At 37.1% G+C, this 18721-nt stretch overlaps 1 protein-coding gene across 4 annotated transcripts; it reads left to right on the top strand.

Moving 5' to 3' along the window:
- Positions 1 to 1892: 1892 nt before the first annotated feature.
- Positions 1893 to 17947, top strand: azi2 (5-azacytidine induced 2). Of its 4 annotated transcripts, none has more exons than XM_015389544.1 (8): positions 1893 to 2034; positions 4381 to 4634; positions 6770 to 6886; positions 7088 to 7187; positions 7818 to 7951; positions 9091 to 9155; positions 13148 to 13272; positions 16445 to 17947. In XM_015389544.1, exons 2-8 carry the CDS (start codon positions 4416 to 4418, stop codon positions 16885 to 16887), a joined length of 1203 nt encoding a protein of 400 aa, XP_015245030.1. In that variant the 5' UTR covers positions 1893 to 2034; positions 4381 to 4415; the 3' UTR covers positions 16888 to 17947. The 4 variants fall into 4 exon arrangements, with proteins under 4 accessions (XP_015245030.1, XP_015245031.1, XP_015245029.1 ...); XM_015389545.1 differs by having other exon boundaries at positions 7088 to 7193; positions 9091 to 9144; positions 13143 to 13272; XM_015389543.1 differs by having other exon boundaries at positions 7088 to 7193; positions 16448 to 17947.
- Positions 17948 to 18721: the final 774 nt, after the last annotated feature.

Genomic DNA, 18721 nt, shown 5'->3' with positions numbered 1-18721 from the left:
AAGAGTTTTACATAAGGACATGATTTAGAAAAAAACTTTTACAATTATTTTATGATGGACTGTGGCATTGAAATTATGAAATAATTATATAAATATGTAAAAAAAAAACGTAGCATCTTACCAGAAAAAATAAAAAACATTTTTATTACTTATCTTTACCTTTTACGGAGCCCGTCTGGTGACATATACAGAAAAAAAGGTTTACAAGATGTAAAGTCGTGGCCACGCCTAAATAATGCGTGAGATTGAGATACATAAAATGTGGCCAGTATGGGATGATTAACCAAACGTCTAGGACTGTAACAAAGATTATTTAGAAAATCGATTAATCGATTAATAATCGCCAGACGAATGGCAGCCCAGTTCCCTACAACTCCCAGCAAAATCCCCTCCAACTTCCAGCCACTGGAGTGAGCCCTTCTTCTCCTGGGCGTGCATATTTTTTTACTCTGACTCCACCCTTTCTTTGAATTACAGGGTCTGACCAGGAGATGACGCTTCTCTTTAGATCTTAATGTCCACAAATCATGACAGAAAGAATATTTTAGTACAAAGATTGATGTTTAAAAAGGAATTGTAAGGGACCAGCCAAGGGTCCATCAAGGAAAGTGGGGAAATTCTGAATGGCTACTACTGTATCTGACATTTTGGTTGCATCCATCTATAACCATGCAGTCTCCTGGGTCCTTCCAGCTCCTTCTGGATGAAGTCAATAATGTGGCCAACGACTCGATGTTTAAATGCAAGACATCACAGAATGTCAATATAGTTAATTCAAGGTTGCAATAAAATTAAATCAAGCATGTTCTCCATGTTTCTTGAATGTATGCTACACCACCTCAAATGATCTCCCTAAGAAATAACTTGTGGCCACAACTTCTCTATCCCGTTCCCACGCATTAGTAACGCGTGGTCACGACTTAACATCTTGTAAACTTTTTTTCTGTGTATGTCGGAGGTCCTCAACAGGGGTCCGCGACCCTTAAGGGGGCCATGGAGGTACTGGGTAAGGGTCGCAAAGGTTTTGGTTTATTAAACATTATTCTCTTATATTCCCCCCTGCAATTTTTTCCACAAATTGAATTGTCTTTAAATTTGCATTAACATGAATTCAACACACTGTAGTAAACAGATAAATGGAGACAGAAGATGTCTTTCAGTCATCATTCAGTGTCACATGGGTGCTCTTTCAAGCTTGGCACCATTTCATTCACAACACCTCTCCCATCAATGAGGAATCAGAATCAGACATACTTTAATATATCCCAGGGAGGAATTACTTTTAATACTCCATCTGTAATAGAGTGACTATAGGACCTGTTTGATATATATATAAAATTAGGGGGTCCCCACTCAACTCGGCATCAGTTTGGTAATAAGTGTATATAATAAATAAGTTGCACTTTGAATGGCTTCAATGCATTTTAAAACAGTTAACTTTACACTTTCATATATATATCCCTCAATTTATTTCTTTACAGGCGCGCTTTTGGCCCTCTATACTACTACATTTGTGGTGGTTAACAAGTCTAAAGTTTATGCAAAAGATAATTATTTTGGAAAAGAAAAGATTTGAAATTGAGAACTTTATGCTAGCATCACTTCTTAACGATGCTATAGTTTAGCTTGATGCTGGCAGCTCGCCAATATATCTCTTTACGTTGTTTTAAAGCCAGAAACATGTCTTTAGATTATATTTATATAATCTAAAGACATGAATATACATGTAAAGATTTAACAGCTATTTTTTTTTTTTTAGGGGGGGATTTAAATCAAACTCACCCACAATACTTGAGAGACAGCAAGTTCAATCCCAATACTTTTAAATACTGCTTTTATTTTGAAAGGACGCTATCAGCGGTGACTCCCGGAAGTTTTTGTTTCCTCACCTGTCAGTTCGGAATATGCACTTGCGAGTGTTAAATCAGCCTCGTCTCTTTTGTTTTCTCTCATTGCCTGGTCTCCTTTTTTTGAGCATCAATGGTAGCTCTATGTGACCAGCTGATATTTAACTGAGGAGGATAGCATCTAACGGTCAGTGCAATTCGACAGTGTTTAGATAAAAGGCTCTTTTTTATTCACCTAGCCAAACAAGGTTTTAGCAGAGCTTAGCTAGCTGATATCATAAGATTGGTGTCGTTCATTAGAGAGAAATGTGGCCTATTCGTCAGAGTCATCGTATAAAGGTGTTATATTGTACAGTATTGTGTTTTTGGAGAGCTGTCTGTGTTGTAATGTGTTTATTTCTTTGAAAGTGATGGTTGAACCAAGGCTAACACAGGGGTTAGCAACAGTTATCGAGTTGCATTGATTGTTTATATCAAAATAAGGCAGTTGCTCGTTCCCTTTGTTGTGTAATGTCTCTTTTTTTAATTTAATATTTCCCGTTAGCTCCTCTGTCTCATTAAAGGAAGTCTGTAAAAAAAAAAAAAAATGACAGTCCATTTCTCGTCACGGATCAGTAACATTTACTTTCGTTTTCTCTGCTCGTGGGGTTAGCTTTCTGTTGATAACCTCCGAGTTGGATAAAAAATGAAGCGGAATGTTTTGCTTTCAACTTTTTTTGGGCTGTGATATCCTGTTCATTAATCACGCTGATACTTATGTCTGCATTAACTTGTATCTTTATTTGATAAAACTTGGACCATTTGTGTTTGCTGCATCATGCAAGGTGACATCATCCACTGACAGCTGCAGTCTGTCTGCTGCCATCTGAGGAAGAAAACTGCTTTGGATCTTTAGAAAACATCTAGCAAGCCCCTATAGATAGATCAAATCCAACAGGGGATGTTTTTTTTTTTTTTCTTTTGTAGAGAAACCCCCTCAGTGATAGCTAGTGGTGTCGAAAGTACACACATTTGTTACTTAAGTAGAAGTATAGATACTGCAGTTTAAAAACACTCTGTTGTACACTAAGTTGCAGTATCAAATTTACCTCTTTACTCAAGTAAAAGTGAAAAAGTATGTGCTCCAAAAACTACTTAAAGTATAAAAGTATAAAGTAACCTTTAAAAAAAAAACAGCCAGATTCCACTATATGAATTGAAAACTAAATTTTTCAACTATTTCTAAAAGTTCTTTGAGATAGTGCAAAGGATGAGGGAGGTCTTATTGGTCTCCATCTCCCGATACGCTCTCGCCTGTGTCCGACCCTTTCAGACATTTCGACATCTTTTTCTGAATCCGACATTGTAGCATGGCATAAACCACAGGTGCTAAAGTCCAGTCCTCAAGAGCTCCCATCCTGTAACTTTTATATGCATCTCTTCTCTAGCACACCTGAATCTAAAACCTAATTTTCCTCATTTAGTTCATCAGAAGCGTGGTAACGAGCCACTCATTTGATTCAGGTGTGTTAAAAATATTTGCATCAAAAAGTTGCAGGATTGTAGCTATCAAGGACTGGACTTGCGCACCCCTGGCATAGACAATTCGCGTTTGCAGTTTGAAGAACACCTGCTTGCTTCTGATGATTTCCTTTAGCTCACCGATGAGTGTTTGCGTTTTATGAGTCATCTAATTACACTAGTTTTCACTAAAATGTGGATGGTGCCAATGATCTGCATTGGATGGCGCACATGACATGAAATAAATATTTATAAACATTAAATCGAAGCTAAGAGTAACGGGTAACGTTTGTTTTAAAAATGTAAGGAATAGAAAGTACAGATAATTGTGTGAAAATGTAATGAGTAGAAGTCAGAAGTAGGAGGAAAAATAAGTAATGGAGTAAAGTATAGATACCTGAAAAGTGTAGTTAAGAACAGTAACAAAGTATTTGTACTTCGTTATTTGACACCTCTGATGTTGGTGCTGTTCTGCTACAAAACTGTCTTTAGTATCCTTTTATTTTGCAAACCGAACATATAGATTCATAAGAAATGTACCAGTCAAACAGCCAGCTATTTAGATTGGCCTCAACAGCTAATATCTATTATCATTAGGACAATTGTTGAACATTTTTTTTTCTTTTCAATGATTGCATTAAAACAAAGAATTCACACTTTGTTTGATCTGTTATTACATGCAAACAGCTTCTTTTGACTAAAATAATTCTGAATCACACAGACATAACACATACGATCTAATGCATATGAAAACAGATGCTAAACAAATTTCGTAAAGTTACTAAAAAGGTGAAAAAAATGAAATTATTGATTTTCTATTTACTTCAGTTTTTCTGCTGGATTTAAAATTACAACTTTGATCAAAGAACGTGTGGAACTGTTCCTCTTTTTGTGTGTTTTAGTACTTAAAAATGTCTAAACCAACAGAGCAGAGCTTAAAGAAAACAAGAAATTTGTATTAGCCAACAAAAGCATAAACTCTAGATATTTTACAATGCAGTTAAACTAAAACTATTCTTGCCATCTCTCCCAGGTCCTTCCCTCCAAGGATTAGGCCTCTGTCAAGACATGGAGCCTTTGACAGTAGACGATGACATTTGTATCCTCAAACACGAGACAGCCTACACCCCTGCAGGAGAGAGCCCTGTGTCCGTGTGTGCTGGTGATGAGTCTGTCGCCTCTCATTTCGCCTTGGTCACAGCTTACGAGGACATAAAGAAGAGGCTCAGAGACACGGAGCGGGAAAACACTTTCCTAAAGAAAAGGGTGAAGCAATTAGAGGAAAAGGTAGGAATGGAAAGAGAAAGAATGGGAATTGTGGCAGGTTTAGATGTTGCAAAATATTTTCATTAAAAATAAATATGTTTACATTAATATCACACAACCTAAAATAATTTGAGCCTAAACAGCATTTATATCTACTGGCAAGACCAAATGTTAGTTTTTATACATTTTGGTGCATTAGTTCAGGAAGTCTTGGTTTATTTAATTAGTATTTTACTGGATAAGACAAAAAGTAACTCAGAGTTGGAAAGCAGAATTAAAATTATATATGATTAATACATTTTTTTACCTTCATTTTTTCCCTTTTGTAACAACTAAAAGTCCTAGAAACTGCTTATTACATTCAAAGATTGATTTTCTTTCCCTATCTCCTTTATAAAATTGCTTAAACTCAGTCATAAATAATCAGGAATGTCTGTGAACATAAATGTTCAAGTGTAGTCTCGCCTTTTTTAGTCTCTAAAACGTTTACTTCCAGGACTTCCTTGTGTTAAACCCCTTTCATCTTGATCTTACCAGCCTTGCTGTGTTTGTTGAAGAAGTAAAACTCCACAACATGATAATGTTCCCACAATATTTTACCACAGGGACTTTGTGATCATGATGTGGTTCCGTCTTTGTCTGCCACAACAATAGTGTTTTACATGTCGGCCTGAAAGTTAAGCTTTGCTCTTGTCTGAGCAGAGTACGTTTCTCTACATTTGTTTTGCCCTCTTCTTACACTTTTGCAGACTTTTTGCAGGACATATCATGTCTTTTTTTTCTTCCACAAGATCAGATTTGTGTGGCGTGCGATTAACAGTTATCCTCTCAGCTTACCATCCAACCAGTGCTGCAGATCGTTGCACCTCCTCCAAAGATACCGTGGACGGGCCACTGGCCGTCTTCTGTGATTCATGGTTTCCTTGCCTGACCTGTCAGTTCAAGCAGACACCCATGTCTCTCTAGCTGCGTCATACTTATTTCAGTCTTGGACAACTGATATAGCCAAGCTCTGTAAGATTCTGAAGACTTTGTAGGTTTATAAAACCTAGGCCTGCATTAAGTCTCTCCATAAACATATCTCTAAACGCTGATTTATACTCAGAAACCAGGTTGTCTGCATGTGTGTCACAGTTAACGCAAATGTGACCCCGGCCCTTCCGCAGGCACTCTACTACACCTCTCCAAAATTGTAGGTGACCGCAGACAGGAGGCATCTGATTGGTCCCTGCTCTTTTTTTGCCCTCATGTCTCTGTTATCACAAAAACTTGCCCTCATTTCCTCACCGCCTCGGCCATATCTAGACCCACAGCTAGTTTGTGATTGTCCCTTTTGCATTGTGGCGTGGAATAACACAGCCCAGACCACGCTTCAAAATTGGGCATAAAACAAAAATATGGGCGACAAGCTCACTGCGACACACTGCTGCAGGAGTATAACCAGCCCTTAACACATCAAGCATGTTCCTTAGTCTTTACAATAATTTAATCCTTTTTCTCCCAAAAATGCACTTGGACTTGGTTTATAAAAAGAAATCCTTTAAATATATCTGGTTGTGATTTGCATTTCCCCAACGTTAACATAAAAGCCACGTAACAGGGATGGCATAACCCTTAATGGTTACAATTTTGCTCAAAAAGAGAGATTTCAACCACAATCAATGTCATCTCAAAGGATTACTAAAGATTAGAAACTAAGAAGCATGTAGAACAAAACACAGGCAGCAGTACAAAATTTAAACACACATGGTTTAACTCTAACATAAAGCATGTGCTTGTCCTCTGCAGGATCTCTCCTATCGGTGGTAGAGTAAAGCCACAGTAGCAAAAACAGCCGCAAACATATTCAGAAGTTTGTCAAACATAGACCAGAACATTAGAAGTAATTGACATTTATACCACAGATAGTGAGATGTGACGTGTTAATGTCGAGACAGCTCTTATAAAGCCTGTGTGAATGAGAATAAAACATGGTGAAAGATTTGCTTAGGACTAGCATATGCCATTTGGAAAAGAGGAAATGAATAGAGCGTGGGTTTTACTGCAGGCAAATGGTTTCATTAAAACCTCAGAAACTACTATCAGTTGTGAAGTAGAGGTTAATAAGTCTCCCTTCCCCAAGAACGTATTTTATTTAATTTCCTATTTCGTTGTAGCTCTTCAGGCCAGAGGCTCCACCATCCGAGGGTCCCCATTACGTTAACAAGGCCTTCAGTGCTTACAGAGGAATCTACATTGAGAAGGAGGACTTACAGTTGGAGCTCAATAAACTGGTTGGTTTTCTTTTTTAATTAAAACTTTCACAAATTAGCTTTACATTTATATTGTTGTACAAAGAAAATTAACAATTATTACTTTTTTATTATTTGTTGGATTATTTTCCACTTACTTCTGATATGTGTGTCTGAACAGTGAGAACAGAAGTTTATATATTGAACCACAATACTGATAATTTGATGCGTTTTCTGTATCAGAAAAAGGAGAAGAGCGAGAGTGAGAAGCTGCTGACGGAGCAGCTCCAAGCCAAAGAGTTAGAGCTGCTTCAGCTGAGGACAGAGATGGAGACCACCCAAGGTACAGGTAGAGCACACAGGCCTGCTTTCTACTCCACACAGCTGAAGAAAACTGCAGACAACTCAACTTGCTTCACACAACGAAAAAACAAATATGTGCACTATTTAAACCTCTGTGTGCCTTTGAAAATTCGCTTATATGAGGCACACAATGGTATGTAAAGTCAACATGAGAGGATATAATGCAATTCTGCCCTGAATTTAACTTTTTATTTTCGAGAGGGTCAAGGGCAAGACAAATGTAAGCGAATGATATAGCCATCAGAAACACACTTTTTGCAGAACTCCCTCCTTGTGGAAACTGTGTTGAAATTACTCTGTGCACTTTTTTAAAGTACTTAAAAGTAAACACTTTTATTACACTTGAAAAGTGTTTGTTTTCTTCCAGTCAGATGGAAAATATCACAAATATTACAAGTATAAAATGTAATGCATGTAACTGCTGCTTTAAAACTACTTTAGACTCGACATTTTGATTGAGATTTTTTTAAGTTTAATCCCTTGCAGACACACTAATCCCTCAGTATTCTTCATTGTGCAATGATTATGAAGTACATAAACGTACCACAACTTCTAAAATCTTAAAACACTTTTCGTTTAGTGACGTCCGATCTGTTGTTCTTCTTTTCAGTGATGAAGAGTCTGAATAGCCCTCAGGACTGCTGGCAGGTGGAGAGAGTCGACACTGAGCTGCAGATCCGCAAGCTGAAGGAAGATCTAGAGAGGGTGATGCTAGAGAACAGCCGACTGCTGGAGAGAAGCACGGTGAGGGGAGGCAGAGGAGGGAGGTACAGGAGCAAAGAGGAGGTGGAAGTATAACAAAGAAAATAAATCCTGCAATTAAACAAAATAAAAGCAGCTCTAAAGGATGTGTGGCATTGGAGGAGAAAGATTGGATGTGATTTAAAAGAGTCAATGCTGAAAATAAGGACTAAAGAAGTAGAAGATCTAGACTGAAACATGGCTTAAGTTGGACAATTAATATTATGCTAAACGTTGCGCTAAACGTAACACTTATACTTTTAGTACTTTTACCAGACCATGATTCTGAGCTGCTGTTTCAGTAGCAGAATAAAGAATCCAAACGTTTCTGTTGTAATAGAGCTAAACAGTTTAGGTCTGCTTCAGTGTCTGGTATCTGCCATCCAGAGACTTTACAAAACATGGTATTCTGTTTTTTTCTATATTATGTGGCTTAAGGGCAGATTATACTTATGCAACCGCACACATCAAATGTCGCTTGGGTGTGGTCACAAACCATTTTTGTTGGTATGCTTCTGCACCGTCGGTCTGGAATTTCTAGGGACACACAACAGTTTCCCGTCAAAGCGCAAGGCGGAGCCTATTCAAGAACGCACGAGAACTTCGGCGTCCCCGGCGGGAGTGTTTATCTTCCAAAACAACAATGGCGCGTCTGCAAGATATCACAGTCAAGGGGATGTTTCTGAGTTGCTAGACATCGAAGAGGAACAGGTTCTGTTAATGGATTTGGAAAAAAGACCGATTAACCTTTCGCCTTAATTGTTCCTCGGTTTTTAAAAATGGCGTGCCCCGGCACCGAATCGAGAAGGACGACCACACAGACAGCCGCAAAAGGCATACCAAGGACCAGTAAGAGCTGCTTTTTGTCTGTGTTCTGCGTGGGTTTGAGACAATCCAACCTTTAGTCAGGATTTTTTTTAGGTGTGTGGCGACGGTTGCAGAACCTCTGCGCGGGGGGGGGGTTGGTCGCACAGAGACGGATATGACGGTTGCAGAGGCTATGCGTCAGAAGCATAAATTGGCCTTAATTGTCATTTTACTTTCCCTCCTTGTTTTCCATAAGCTGCATTAACCACTGAATTCCCCCGCTGCTCAATCAATAAAGTGTTCTTATCTTCTGTAACCATAAACCTTTGTTTCAGGAGGAATCACAGGGCCTTAATGGACCAGACTTGAACCAGACATGTGATGGAAAACATAGCGCAAGGTAGTGTATTTTTTTCTTATCACCAGAGAAAGTATGCTGTAAAACATTTATTAACATCATTTTAAAGTATGAAATAAGAATTGCATAAAGAATTATATAAAGTGCTTTGAACGTTGTTTTTTTTTCTCAAACCATTGAAATGTTTGCATAGGTATGTATTTATTGTGAATTTCATTTAATAAACAAACAGGAAGTTTTTTTTTTCTCCATTTAATTCCATTTATAAAACTCTGCATCAGTGACTATCTGTTAAAATATTTCATACTTGTGAAGTGAAGGCAAAAAGATATACATGGTTCTTAGACTGCTGTGTATACAATATGTATTCACCCAAACTTTTGAATCACCTGTTGTAACAGTTATTTCTACATCTGAAGAGAAAAATATCTTCTTCACAACACAGCGGAAGCTCAGACTGAATAATGTTTTGACTTTGACCTCCCATTGCTAATGAAATGCTTCACCATGATCCTCCTACCACTGTGCCGCACCCTGCGAATAGCGAGTTTAGGGTAATACTTAAGGTTAACCTTTCACCACCTAATTTTTTTGCATGTAAGCGAAAAATTTGAAAAATATTCCATCTGCTTTACAACTATGTGCTATTTTGTGTGGTTTCGTCACAAAACAAAATAGAAATATACACTGATCTCTGTTGTTACCATTGCAGAATGTCATAAAGTTGCATAATTCTAGTTGAATATTAACGCTGGATCTTTTCAGAAGGTTTTTTTTTGTTTTGAGAGTTGATTCTGCTTAAAAAAACAAAGATATATTCTGGTCAAGGTGCCGCTGGATTAGATGTATGTCAACTCTAAATCCACATCCTCCCCGAGTATTGTTCAAATAGGTGGTCAGTTTTAAGCTTTAAACTTAATAAAGTGCTGCAGAGTTTTGTAGAAAATAGGATTTTCTTAGCTTTCTTTTTCCTACCTGCGTTAAAATTGTCAACTTAGGTGAACTGAATTGTTTTAGCATTAATAAAATCTCACCTGCTCATGTTTTAGATGCCATGCAAACTCTGTTGCTCAACTCTTAAATAATATCTGAAATGAAATTTAAACTGTTGCTGTGTAGAATATGTATGGTTTACTCTCTTTTTTGATAAAATACCAGATAGATCCTTTTGTATACATGTATTGGGAGATAAAAAGTAATTAACATTAACCATTAATGCTGTACCTTTTTATAAGCTCTGCCATCAGCATGGAGTGTACTTGTCCTGTTTGTCCACTAGAGGATGGTGTAGCGTAATTCTGCATTTCATCTCATTCTGCAAAGCAGGCTGTTATTCATTTAAGGATTAAAGAAATGTAGTATTTCAGTACATAATAGCCTACATGTTTCTCCAACCTTTGGTTTTATTGTCTATATTAGCTTTGAATCCCCAATTTTATGTCCTCCGTTTTTTCTCACATGCTGGATTCAGAAAATGTGGAGATTTGGTTTCCAGAAGCAACAAAAAATGGCTAAAAAGGCTTAAATCTTTTCTTTTCAGTTGAACTATGTTGAATAGCTTATGATCATAGAAGTGCCTTTAAGAATAATTTGGTTTTTTTTTTCCCCATATAAAGTATCAAATCATTAAAAAAAATAGCCATGTGACAGCCTGCTAACTATTGTTTTGAGTTAATTAGCAGATTTTTAGGTATTAAAATTTGTATAATACCTCCACATATACAGATAAATATTTTGGGGAGTCGGGTTAATAAAAACAATAAATTATGCGACCGATAAAAACACCTGTTAGATTTTTGTTTGCTACCACAAAAACTCAGGATTCTTCATTTGTATTCCAATTTGACTTGAAACTCATGAAAACAATTACACAATTTCCTCCCTAATTGAGGGAAAACACCCATATTGTTTATTTTGAACAAATTGTAGCCTAATTGGGCTATTATATTAAGAATTAAACAAAAATAAAATTCTCTGCTTTAAGAATTGCTTCCAACCATTGTTTTATTTTTTGATTTTTTTTTTTAAAGAAAATAAAATTTAAAAAAAATTTATTTTCAGTTCAGATTCAAATTTTTAATAAAAAAAGGCCAAATATAATTATACCCATGGAAAGGTGCAATGTATCATAACCACCAGGCTACTTTATAGCATTTATTTATTTTTTGCTTTTTTGATCATCTTGCTCCCTGTTGATAACGATCAGAGGAAATTCAGCTCCGCTATTATTATTGTTTTTTTTTTAACTAATATGTTTTTTTGATGTTTAAAGTTATAACTTTGAAATAAGAGGTGACAAGATGGTGATAATCAAAAGGGAAGAGACCAGCTGAAGTGTTCATTGCAGGCATGCAGCAAATCTAGCACTCCTCACACCTTCTTAAGATTGACAACCTTTCATAATGTTCCTAGTTGTCATTTTCAAAACAACTGAGCATTTTATTGTTCTTGAAAATGTTTCAACTCTTTCAGTTTCAGGGTTAAGTTTTGACTCAGCAGTGCTCTCAGGATGATATGTTGTCACTTTTCGTCTATTTAATAAAGATAACGCACACTTTCTTTTTGGTTGGTTACTTTAGATGGCTTCTGTTATTTCACTCTAATATTGTCTTTATGTCTAAAAATCGCACATTGTGACATGATGTAGGACAGCTGAGTGTCCTCTGAGCTACAGCATGTCTTTAATAAGTTATTGTATGTTTCTATGTAGCTGTAAGGACTGTTTTATGTATCAGGCAACCTCATTGTTGAGAAACTCTTAAAAAAAGCACATCTAAATCATCTTTTAAAAATAAGAAAATGCTTTGATGTCATCTCACCGCTCAAAGCGCTCAAAGACAAGAAACCCCGATTTTTCTTTCTTAACAAGAATAGGGGGATTAGGGAAAGGTTATTTAGCTAATAAGACCTTCATTTTCATCTTTAGATCTCAAACCAGAAAAAAAACAATTATTTTATATAATATCAGTATAGCTGCATGTATATTTTTCCAAATTTCAACACTGTCATTTTTGAAATGGTTATATTATTTAACTAACTCATTGGGAAAAGAGAACAAATAAGGTGAGGACACAAGAAGGATAGGCAGAGGCTTCTTGTAAAGTCTGTGTTACTTTTAAGTCTAATAAAAGCAGAAATGTATGCATTATTTTAGAAAAAAATCAATTTTTTTATTTCATTTTAAATACATTTCAATTGGTTAACACCATCTAAAGTTAGTTTAGAAGAGTAGTGGCCTAGTGGTTAGAGCATTGTGCTTGGGTTGTGGAGGTTCTGAGTTCAAGTCCCACTTATTCCCACAGACTGATACTCTGGGTCCCTGAACAAGACCCTTAACCCCCACGCTGCCCAAAAATGTCAGCCCACTGCTCCCCAAGGGGATGGGTTAAATGCAAAGAGTGAATTTCCCCATTGTGGGACAATAAAGGGATTTGCATTTACATTTCCTGAAGTTGCAACACGCTTTTATGAATAACCAACACTCTTAAGGTTTTCAATATTAAACATGTTTGAATAATTATGTAAAAAAAAATTGGCACATATAGAAATCTTTATTTGACTTTTTAAGCATCAAACATTAAAAAACATCTTGTTTTTCTTTTAAAGACACCCTAATCATATTCCTAATTTTTAGCTTTTTTTTAGTTTTATGTGTAGGTGAGGAATAGTGTTAGCTCAGAATCTCCAAACTGTAAGTAAAAAACTGAACTGATGCTGGAAGGTAATTATTGCGAGTCCCATTGGTGGCAGAGTCCTTCTGCAGAGATACAGTTATCAATGAGAGGATAGTCAGACAGCAGACTGCATGAGTAATTTAATTTAGGCTTTCTGCACTGATTTTTTTCTAATCATATTCCTCCTTTTAAGGCCACTTTAAATGCATTATTTTCTATAAATAAGGATCTTTTAATTTGCAAAAAGGTTTTCCTGTTTTTTTTTTTTCATCAGCAAACAGTGAACTAGATGCCTGCTTTGCTCTGGATGTTACTAACACCAGTGTGTGATTTAACCTGAGCGTCCCATTTGGTCCATAGGGAGAAAAGCATCCAGCAGACGTATACAGCTTTGCGCTCTGAGGTCACCCGTCTCCATTTAGAGCTGAGGCACCAGACAAGCCTGATCGGGAAGCTCAGGCCGCTGATCGGTGAAACAAGACAAGGTGAGCGTCTACCACCTGAAGCAGACTTTTATTCAGACCATTTCATGTTAGATTCTGTTTTTAATGTGATGCACATGTGATCTTCTACATGTCTGCTCACCTGCATTCATTTTGACACCACCTGCAGTGTTGCAGCCCTCCCTCTTAAGAGAGGATTAGCTCAGCCTTTAAACTGAGAATGAAATTAAAGCGTTTAAGGGCCACAGGCGCGAGTGAATGGACATCTTTACTGTTCAACTTAAAATTCATCCTGTTTTCTATTTCCTCAAACACCCAAAGCATTGTAGAGGTTTTAAAAAATGCCCCAAAAAATATGAAAGCCATGATACAAAATAATGATTAGGTTAATTATTAATTCAAATGTTTAGTTTTTCAGTGTTTAATAATAAAGTAAGCATTAGAAAAGTAGATGATCGGATATTTTAAAGTTTGAGATATTTTGCTCTCACAAAAAAAAAAAAAATCAAAGAAACCCTGTCAGTGTTGCATCTGTCTTATTTTTGTATTTTTTTTAAAGGTTTTGCTCGCTGAAAAGCAGGCTGCTTCTTCTTTCAGTTTCTGCAGAGGTGTCATAAGACATGCGATATCCCCTCAAACCACCGAAACACTTTAATACAGGCATTATGAGGTGGTTTGTTCCCCCGTTCCCCTCCTTCCAGGGCCGTGCACGCTGCCTGCTGTCACTACCTCTGTTGTGGCGTGTCAGAAGAGGCCATGAGGTGAAAATTAGAACGAAATTCAGCAGGAAAATAAACCTTGCTCTATTTATTCCACTGAATAATCCTGTGGCTCGGATGAGGCAGGCGGAGTGAAAGAGGCGAAAAAGACAGAAGGGGGAGGAGAGTGTTCTGTGTTATTTATTCACTCATTCTGTGCATCTGTATTCTTCTAATGTTCCTCCTTTGGAATCACTTTTATTCAAATCCTAGACTCAGGAGACCATCTCATGGCAGCATAGCAGGGCAGAGATGGATGGATATATGATGTGTGGATGGAGAGAGGTATGGTAAAATTAATAAAGTAACACAGAGTCTCATTCAAAGCTCAATCTTTGCCTAAGGTGGTGATTTGAAATCAAAGCCGTGGTGCGAGTTTCAGATTAGGATCTGATTTGTGTATGGAAACAGAATTTGTCTTTGTTTATGCAGAGAGGTAGGTCTACTGATGCTTTTTTTAAAGAATGAAATATTTATAGACTCTCTACAGCAGATATTTCACAGTAAATTCTTCTGTATAGTTCCTGATATTGTAATGATTTGCTCTCCCTCATAAATTTATTTCACCTCCTTTTTAATAAAGTCCTACCAGTTACTCCAAAGAAAAATAGTTTAAAGCAAAAACAGGAAATATTAAATAAATTTTAATTTAAAAATATATACAAAAAGTTAAATTTTGACTGTGTCAAATTCTGTGGATACAGCTTAAAGTTTTAGTGATGTTACTATGTTGATGAATTTTTTTTTTTTGTTCTGTATTCAACAAGTAAATAATAGATAGGTCTAAATATGCCCAGACTAATTAAGTCTTTTTAATAATTTGGTCCTAATTCCTTGTTATAAAGTTTGCAACTGCTTACAACATCATCATAAGCAGATGATGATAATAATCATAATGATTTTAACGATGATGATTAAAATCACCATCACTGTGATTTTAGTGTGAACTTCCTCAATTTTTGAAAACAGCAGCTTTAAACAGATCAAGAATTGGGTGCAAATGTTTGTTTATTGAGGATTTTCTCAAATCAACACAGGATCAGAGGTTTACATCTGGATACCAATAGAAACATACACCCACAATAATAATTTACCTTGCTTTTAATGGATTTTAGAGAAACTACACTGTTTAGATAGTTATTAATGGTTTATTTCAGATTGATATTTTTAAAACATTCACTGCTGCTTCCTGTTCCAGAACTTGTTGTTAATCTGCTTTACACATGAAGCAGTTTTAATGTGTAGGAGAAGCTTTAACTTTTTGAAACGGTAAGTTGAGGCAGATGAGCCTACTTTAAAGTAAAGTTGGAGAATTTTACAAGGATCCGCCTTCTTCGTCGTTCTGTCCACTTTTTACAAAACATGCCATCATTTGCCCCACATCAAATCAGGCTAATGTTGCCATTTCCATCTTTGACAAAGTGTATGCTTGTATTTTACCCATTCTATAGATTTTAGTGTGTGGTAATACAGAAGTTCATTAAGCTAATTCTATGCTAGGTCTAATTTGTGTTGCTCTATATTGATTGTTATTCAACTTAGGGTTCAGTGCCTTGCCACAGGCACATCCTTACCTTTAGATTCCTGCATGGACAGGCTCCCTCTTACATTTGCGACTTGATGCAGCCTCACTTTTCTGCTTGCAGTCTGAGATCTGGTGAAGAGCTTGTTAATGGTCCCTCGAACCCGTTTAAGAACAAGAGGTGATAGGTCCTTCCAAGCTGTCGCACTCAGACTGTGGAATGCGCCACCACTTTACCTGCCCTGGGTGAACTCCATTGATGATTTTAAAAAAACAAATAAAAACATTCTTTTTTTAATCAAGCATTTTAGACTCATTTTATTAAGGGCTACTATGACTATTTATTTTTTTCTACATGTATTTTTTATGTTTCTTTTTTGTATTTTATGCCTCATGCTATGATTGTATTTATTTTGCCTATATGAATTTTATATGATCCTGCTTTGTATTCTACCTCATATTGTACAGCACTTGTCTGAGAAAGTTGCTAAATAAATAAACCTTACTTAATTACTACTTAATTATTTGTGAGGAAAGAAAATCCACAATAATCAAACTCTGAACCTTATTCTTGTTTTATGGGTGTTTTTTATGCTACTATGCAAAAAAATACATTTCAAAGGCCTTATCAAAGCTTTATTTAATCATTTTATTATAATTAATTATAGCCATAATATCTGTATGTAAAGGGCTGTATGCCAATAGTCAATGTTTGTATAGAACAAAAAAAATCCACAAAACATGATGATTAAATCAGAGTGAGTGCTTTTCAAAAGAGCTCAGAAAACATCATTGCTTTAGATTTTTGTTTCCATTCATAACGTCGCCACCATCTCTGTGATTTTATGTTCTTAGATGTAAAAAGTATTTTTTCATCCCTAAATCCTTATTTTTTCTCTTACACCCGTATCTCTCCATATCTCTTTGCCTTCAGCAGCTTCGACTGTTCCAGTTCAGTGTCTGGACGACGTGGAAAAGAACAATAACCTCACAGTTATTCGGGCTCCAGTGCCTCGCCCCCCCAGTGCCCCGCCGGTCCCCTCCTGTTCCGGCCGTCCTCTCCCCGCTATTGGTGGCCCAGCAGGCCCCCCTCTGCCAGACAGCCTGAGGGAGGACTGCTGGTACAACGGGCCTTGGCCCTCCCAGAGCTGTCTGGTGGAGGCACTGGTCGGCAGTGAGACCTGCGCCGTTGTGCTGCCTCCGCCCCCCCTGAACCAAGCCTCTCTGGACGACAGCTCACGCTCCTTCCCCAGCCCCCCCAAGCCCACTGATGCCATGTTCTGGGAGGGACACTCGAGTACATCCAACACGTCATCCTCGCTGGGAAACTTCACTCCAATGAGCCCTCCTAATGCTGAGTGGGCCAAGCCGTATTAATTAAACCCATAAGAATTAAGATGATGGAAAACAAAGTAGAGACTAAGTCTTTAGCTCGGCCACATAGCTACCACCTTACCTGCCTTAAGCTGATTAACCACTAATCAGTGGTGAACTTGATCGGACCTGCTTCTTGTGGGAACTAAATGAGGCCAAAGGAGGCCTTTTTGAGGTAAAAACTGTTCTCTGCACGCCGCATCGGTGAACATATCCAACTTTGTAGAGAAAAAGCTGACCCTTAAAAAAAATCCAACTCATATCTCCATTTGAATGTGTCCTTGTATGCACATGCATTGGTCTGTGCAGGCATGCATACAGGCAGTTTAATTTGAGTGTTTGTTGGTGTAAATGCACATGATTCAATGTGCCTGTGAATGCAAAAAATCGGCGTGTAGGGATCTTCCACTTGCTTTTATCTGTGTATCATGGTGATAAACCCAACGGGGCTCACAGCTGACTCTTTCTCCATAAGCCGTGGCCCAGGAGCACGAGAGCCACAACACACCAGTAGAGTTTGAATAACTGTACCTCCACAACGCAATTTCTTTTTTTTTCTTCTTTACATTGGATCAATGTAAATTGTATAAGGTGTGTAGCCCCCGCTTGTCTCATTGTGTTATGAAGGATATGTGTAGGAATATAGGCTTTTGTACAGTGATGGGGACAGATGTACATTTTTGTTCCCAATTTCAGCATTTACCAAATTAAAACTGACCTGTTTGCCTCGAGAAATTGTTTTTATTTAAGGCCTTAGACATATTTTTAATGATCATGCATACTGCATTTCTGTGGAGATATTACTTATCGAGAGCAAAATACTTAATAAAATGTGTATCCTGCCTGTTGAGATTGAATTCTCAGCCGTACCGTGAACGTAGAGCTCTAATGGGTTATCTACTAATGACCCACATTCCCTCCTCTTCGGTTTTAAAGGGCATATATCATCATTTTTACTTTTTCTTTCAGTTGTGTTCAGCGCTGTTGAATATCTCAAGGCATCAGTTCACTCAAAGCTAAAGTAGTGATGGTAAAACCGCAGCTCAATTTTGAGCAAAGTGATTTACATGGTGGTTTATCCAATGAGATTGAGAAAATAATGACGAATGTTATGAAATGAGTTGCCCGGAGACCTATTAAACCAGCACCCTACCCAGGAATTTAAAAGCAGTTGTAAACTCGATCCACTTGTTATTCACTACACACTGTTAAATTGCAGCTTGTAACAAAAACTGCAATTCGAAACACTAAATTTATGCAAGTATTAACTTTAATTTGACTTATTCTAAGATGGAATCGGGCTCTGGTTTTGGCTAACCTTGGTATTTTCAAAATAACCCTGCATGAAAGCCTTGCAGTGGTTGTCAAGCACTACCGTTTTCCATATTACTGGTCTGTTTTTCTTTTTCATACAGCAGCCAAAACCTTATCCCAGCTACACAGTTGATGCTAAAGCTAATAACTGTGGCTAAAGATACTTTTTAGACAGAGACAGTGGTCAAATATTTCAATTGATTTGCCAAAATCAACCAACATGTGCTGAAGGAGGGCACAAAATAGAAGATCTACCATTTGAGAAAGTATATCCTGACTTTTTGATCAACCTTATACTCATAAATACCAGGCTGTGTTTTCTATTAGGGTCTGGTTGTTTTACTCCCTCTTTTTTTAATCAGGTTTAATTTTTATTTTTTTATTATTGATCATGCATCCTGTTTCCACATATTCCATTTTTTTAACAGCAGATCCCTATGCTCAGCAACAGTGTATAAGACAGGGAGGAGCAGACTTCATCACCCACATGTGTTTCTTAATTAACTTCCAGTTTATTTAAAAA

This window comes from Cyprinodon variegatus, unplaced genomic scaffold (assembly GCF_000732505.1).
Source record: "Cyprinodon variegatus isolate N-32 unplaced genomic scaffold, C_variegatus-1.0 Scaffold464, whole genome shotgun sequence".
NCBI lineage: Eukaryota > Metazoa > Chordata > Actinopteri > Cyprinodontiformes > Cyprinodontidae > Cyprinodon > Cyprinodon variegatus.
Note: the sequence above shows the minus strand (reverse complement) of the source record. Positions and strands in the feature narration are given on the sequence as shown.

Coding starts and splice junctions, on each gene's coding strand:
- azi2 (XM_015389542.1), top strand. CDS start 4,416: ATGGAGCCTTTGACAGTAGACGATGACATTTGTATCCTCAAACACGAG. Junction 4,635..6,769: donor TGAAGCAATTAGAGGAAAAG/GTAGGAATGGAA, acceptor ATTTCGTTGTAG/CTCTTCAGGCCAGAGGCTCC. Junction 9,156..13,147: donor GATGGAAAACATAGCGCAAG/GTAGTGTATTTT, acceptor TTTGGTCCATAG/GGAGAAAAGCATCCAGCAGA.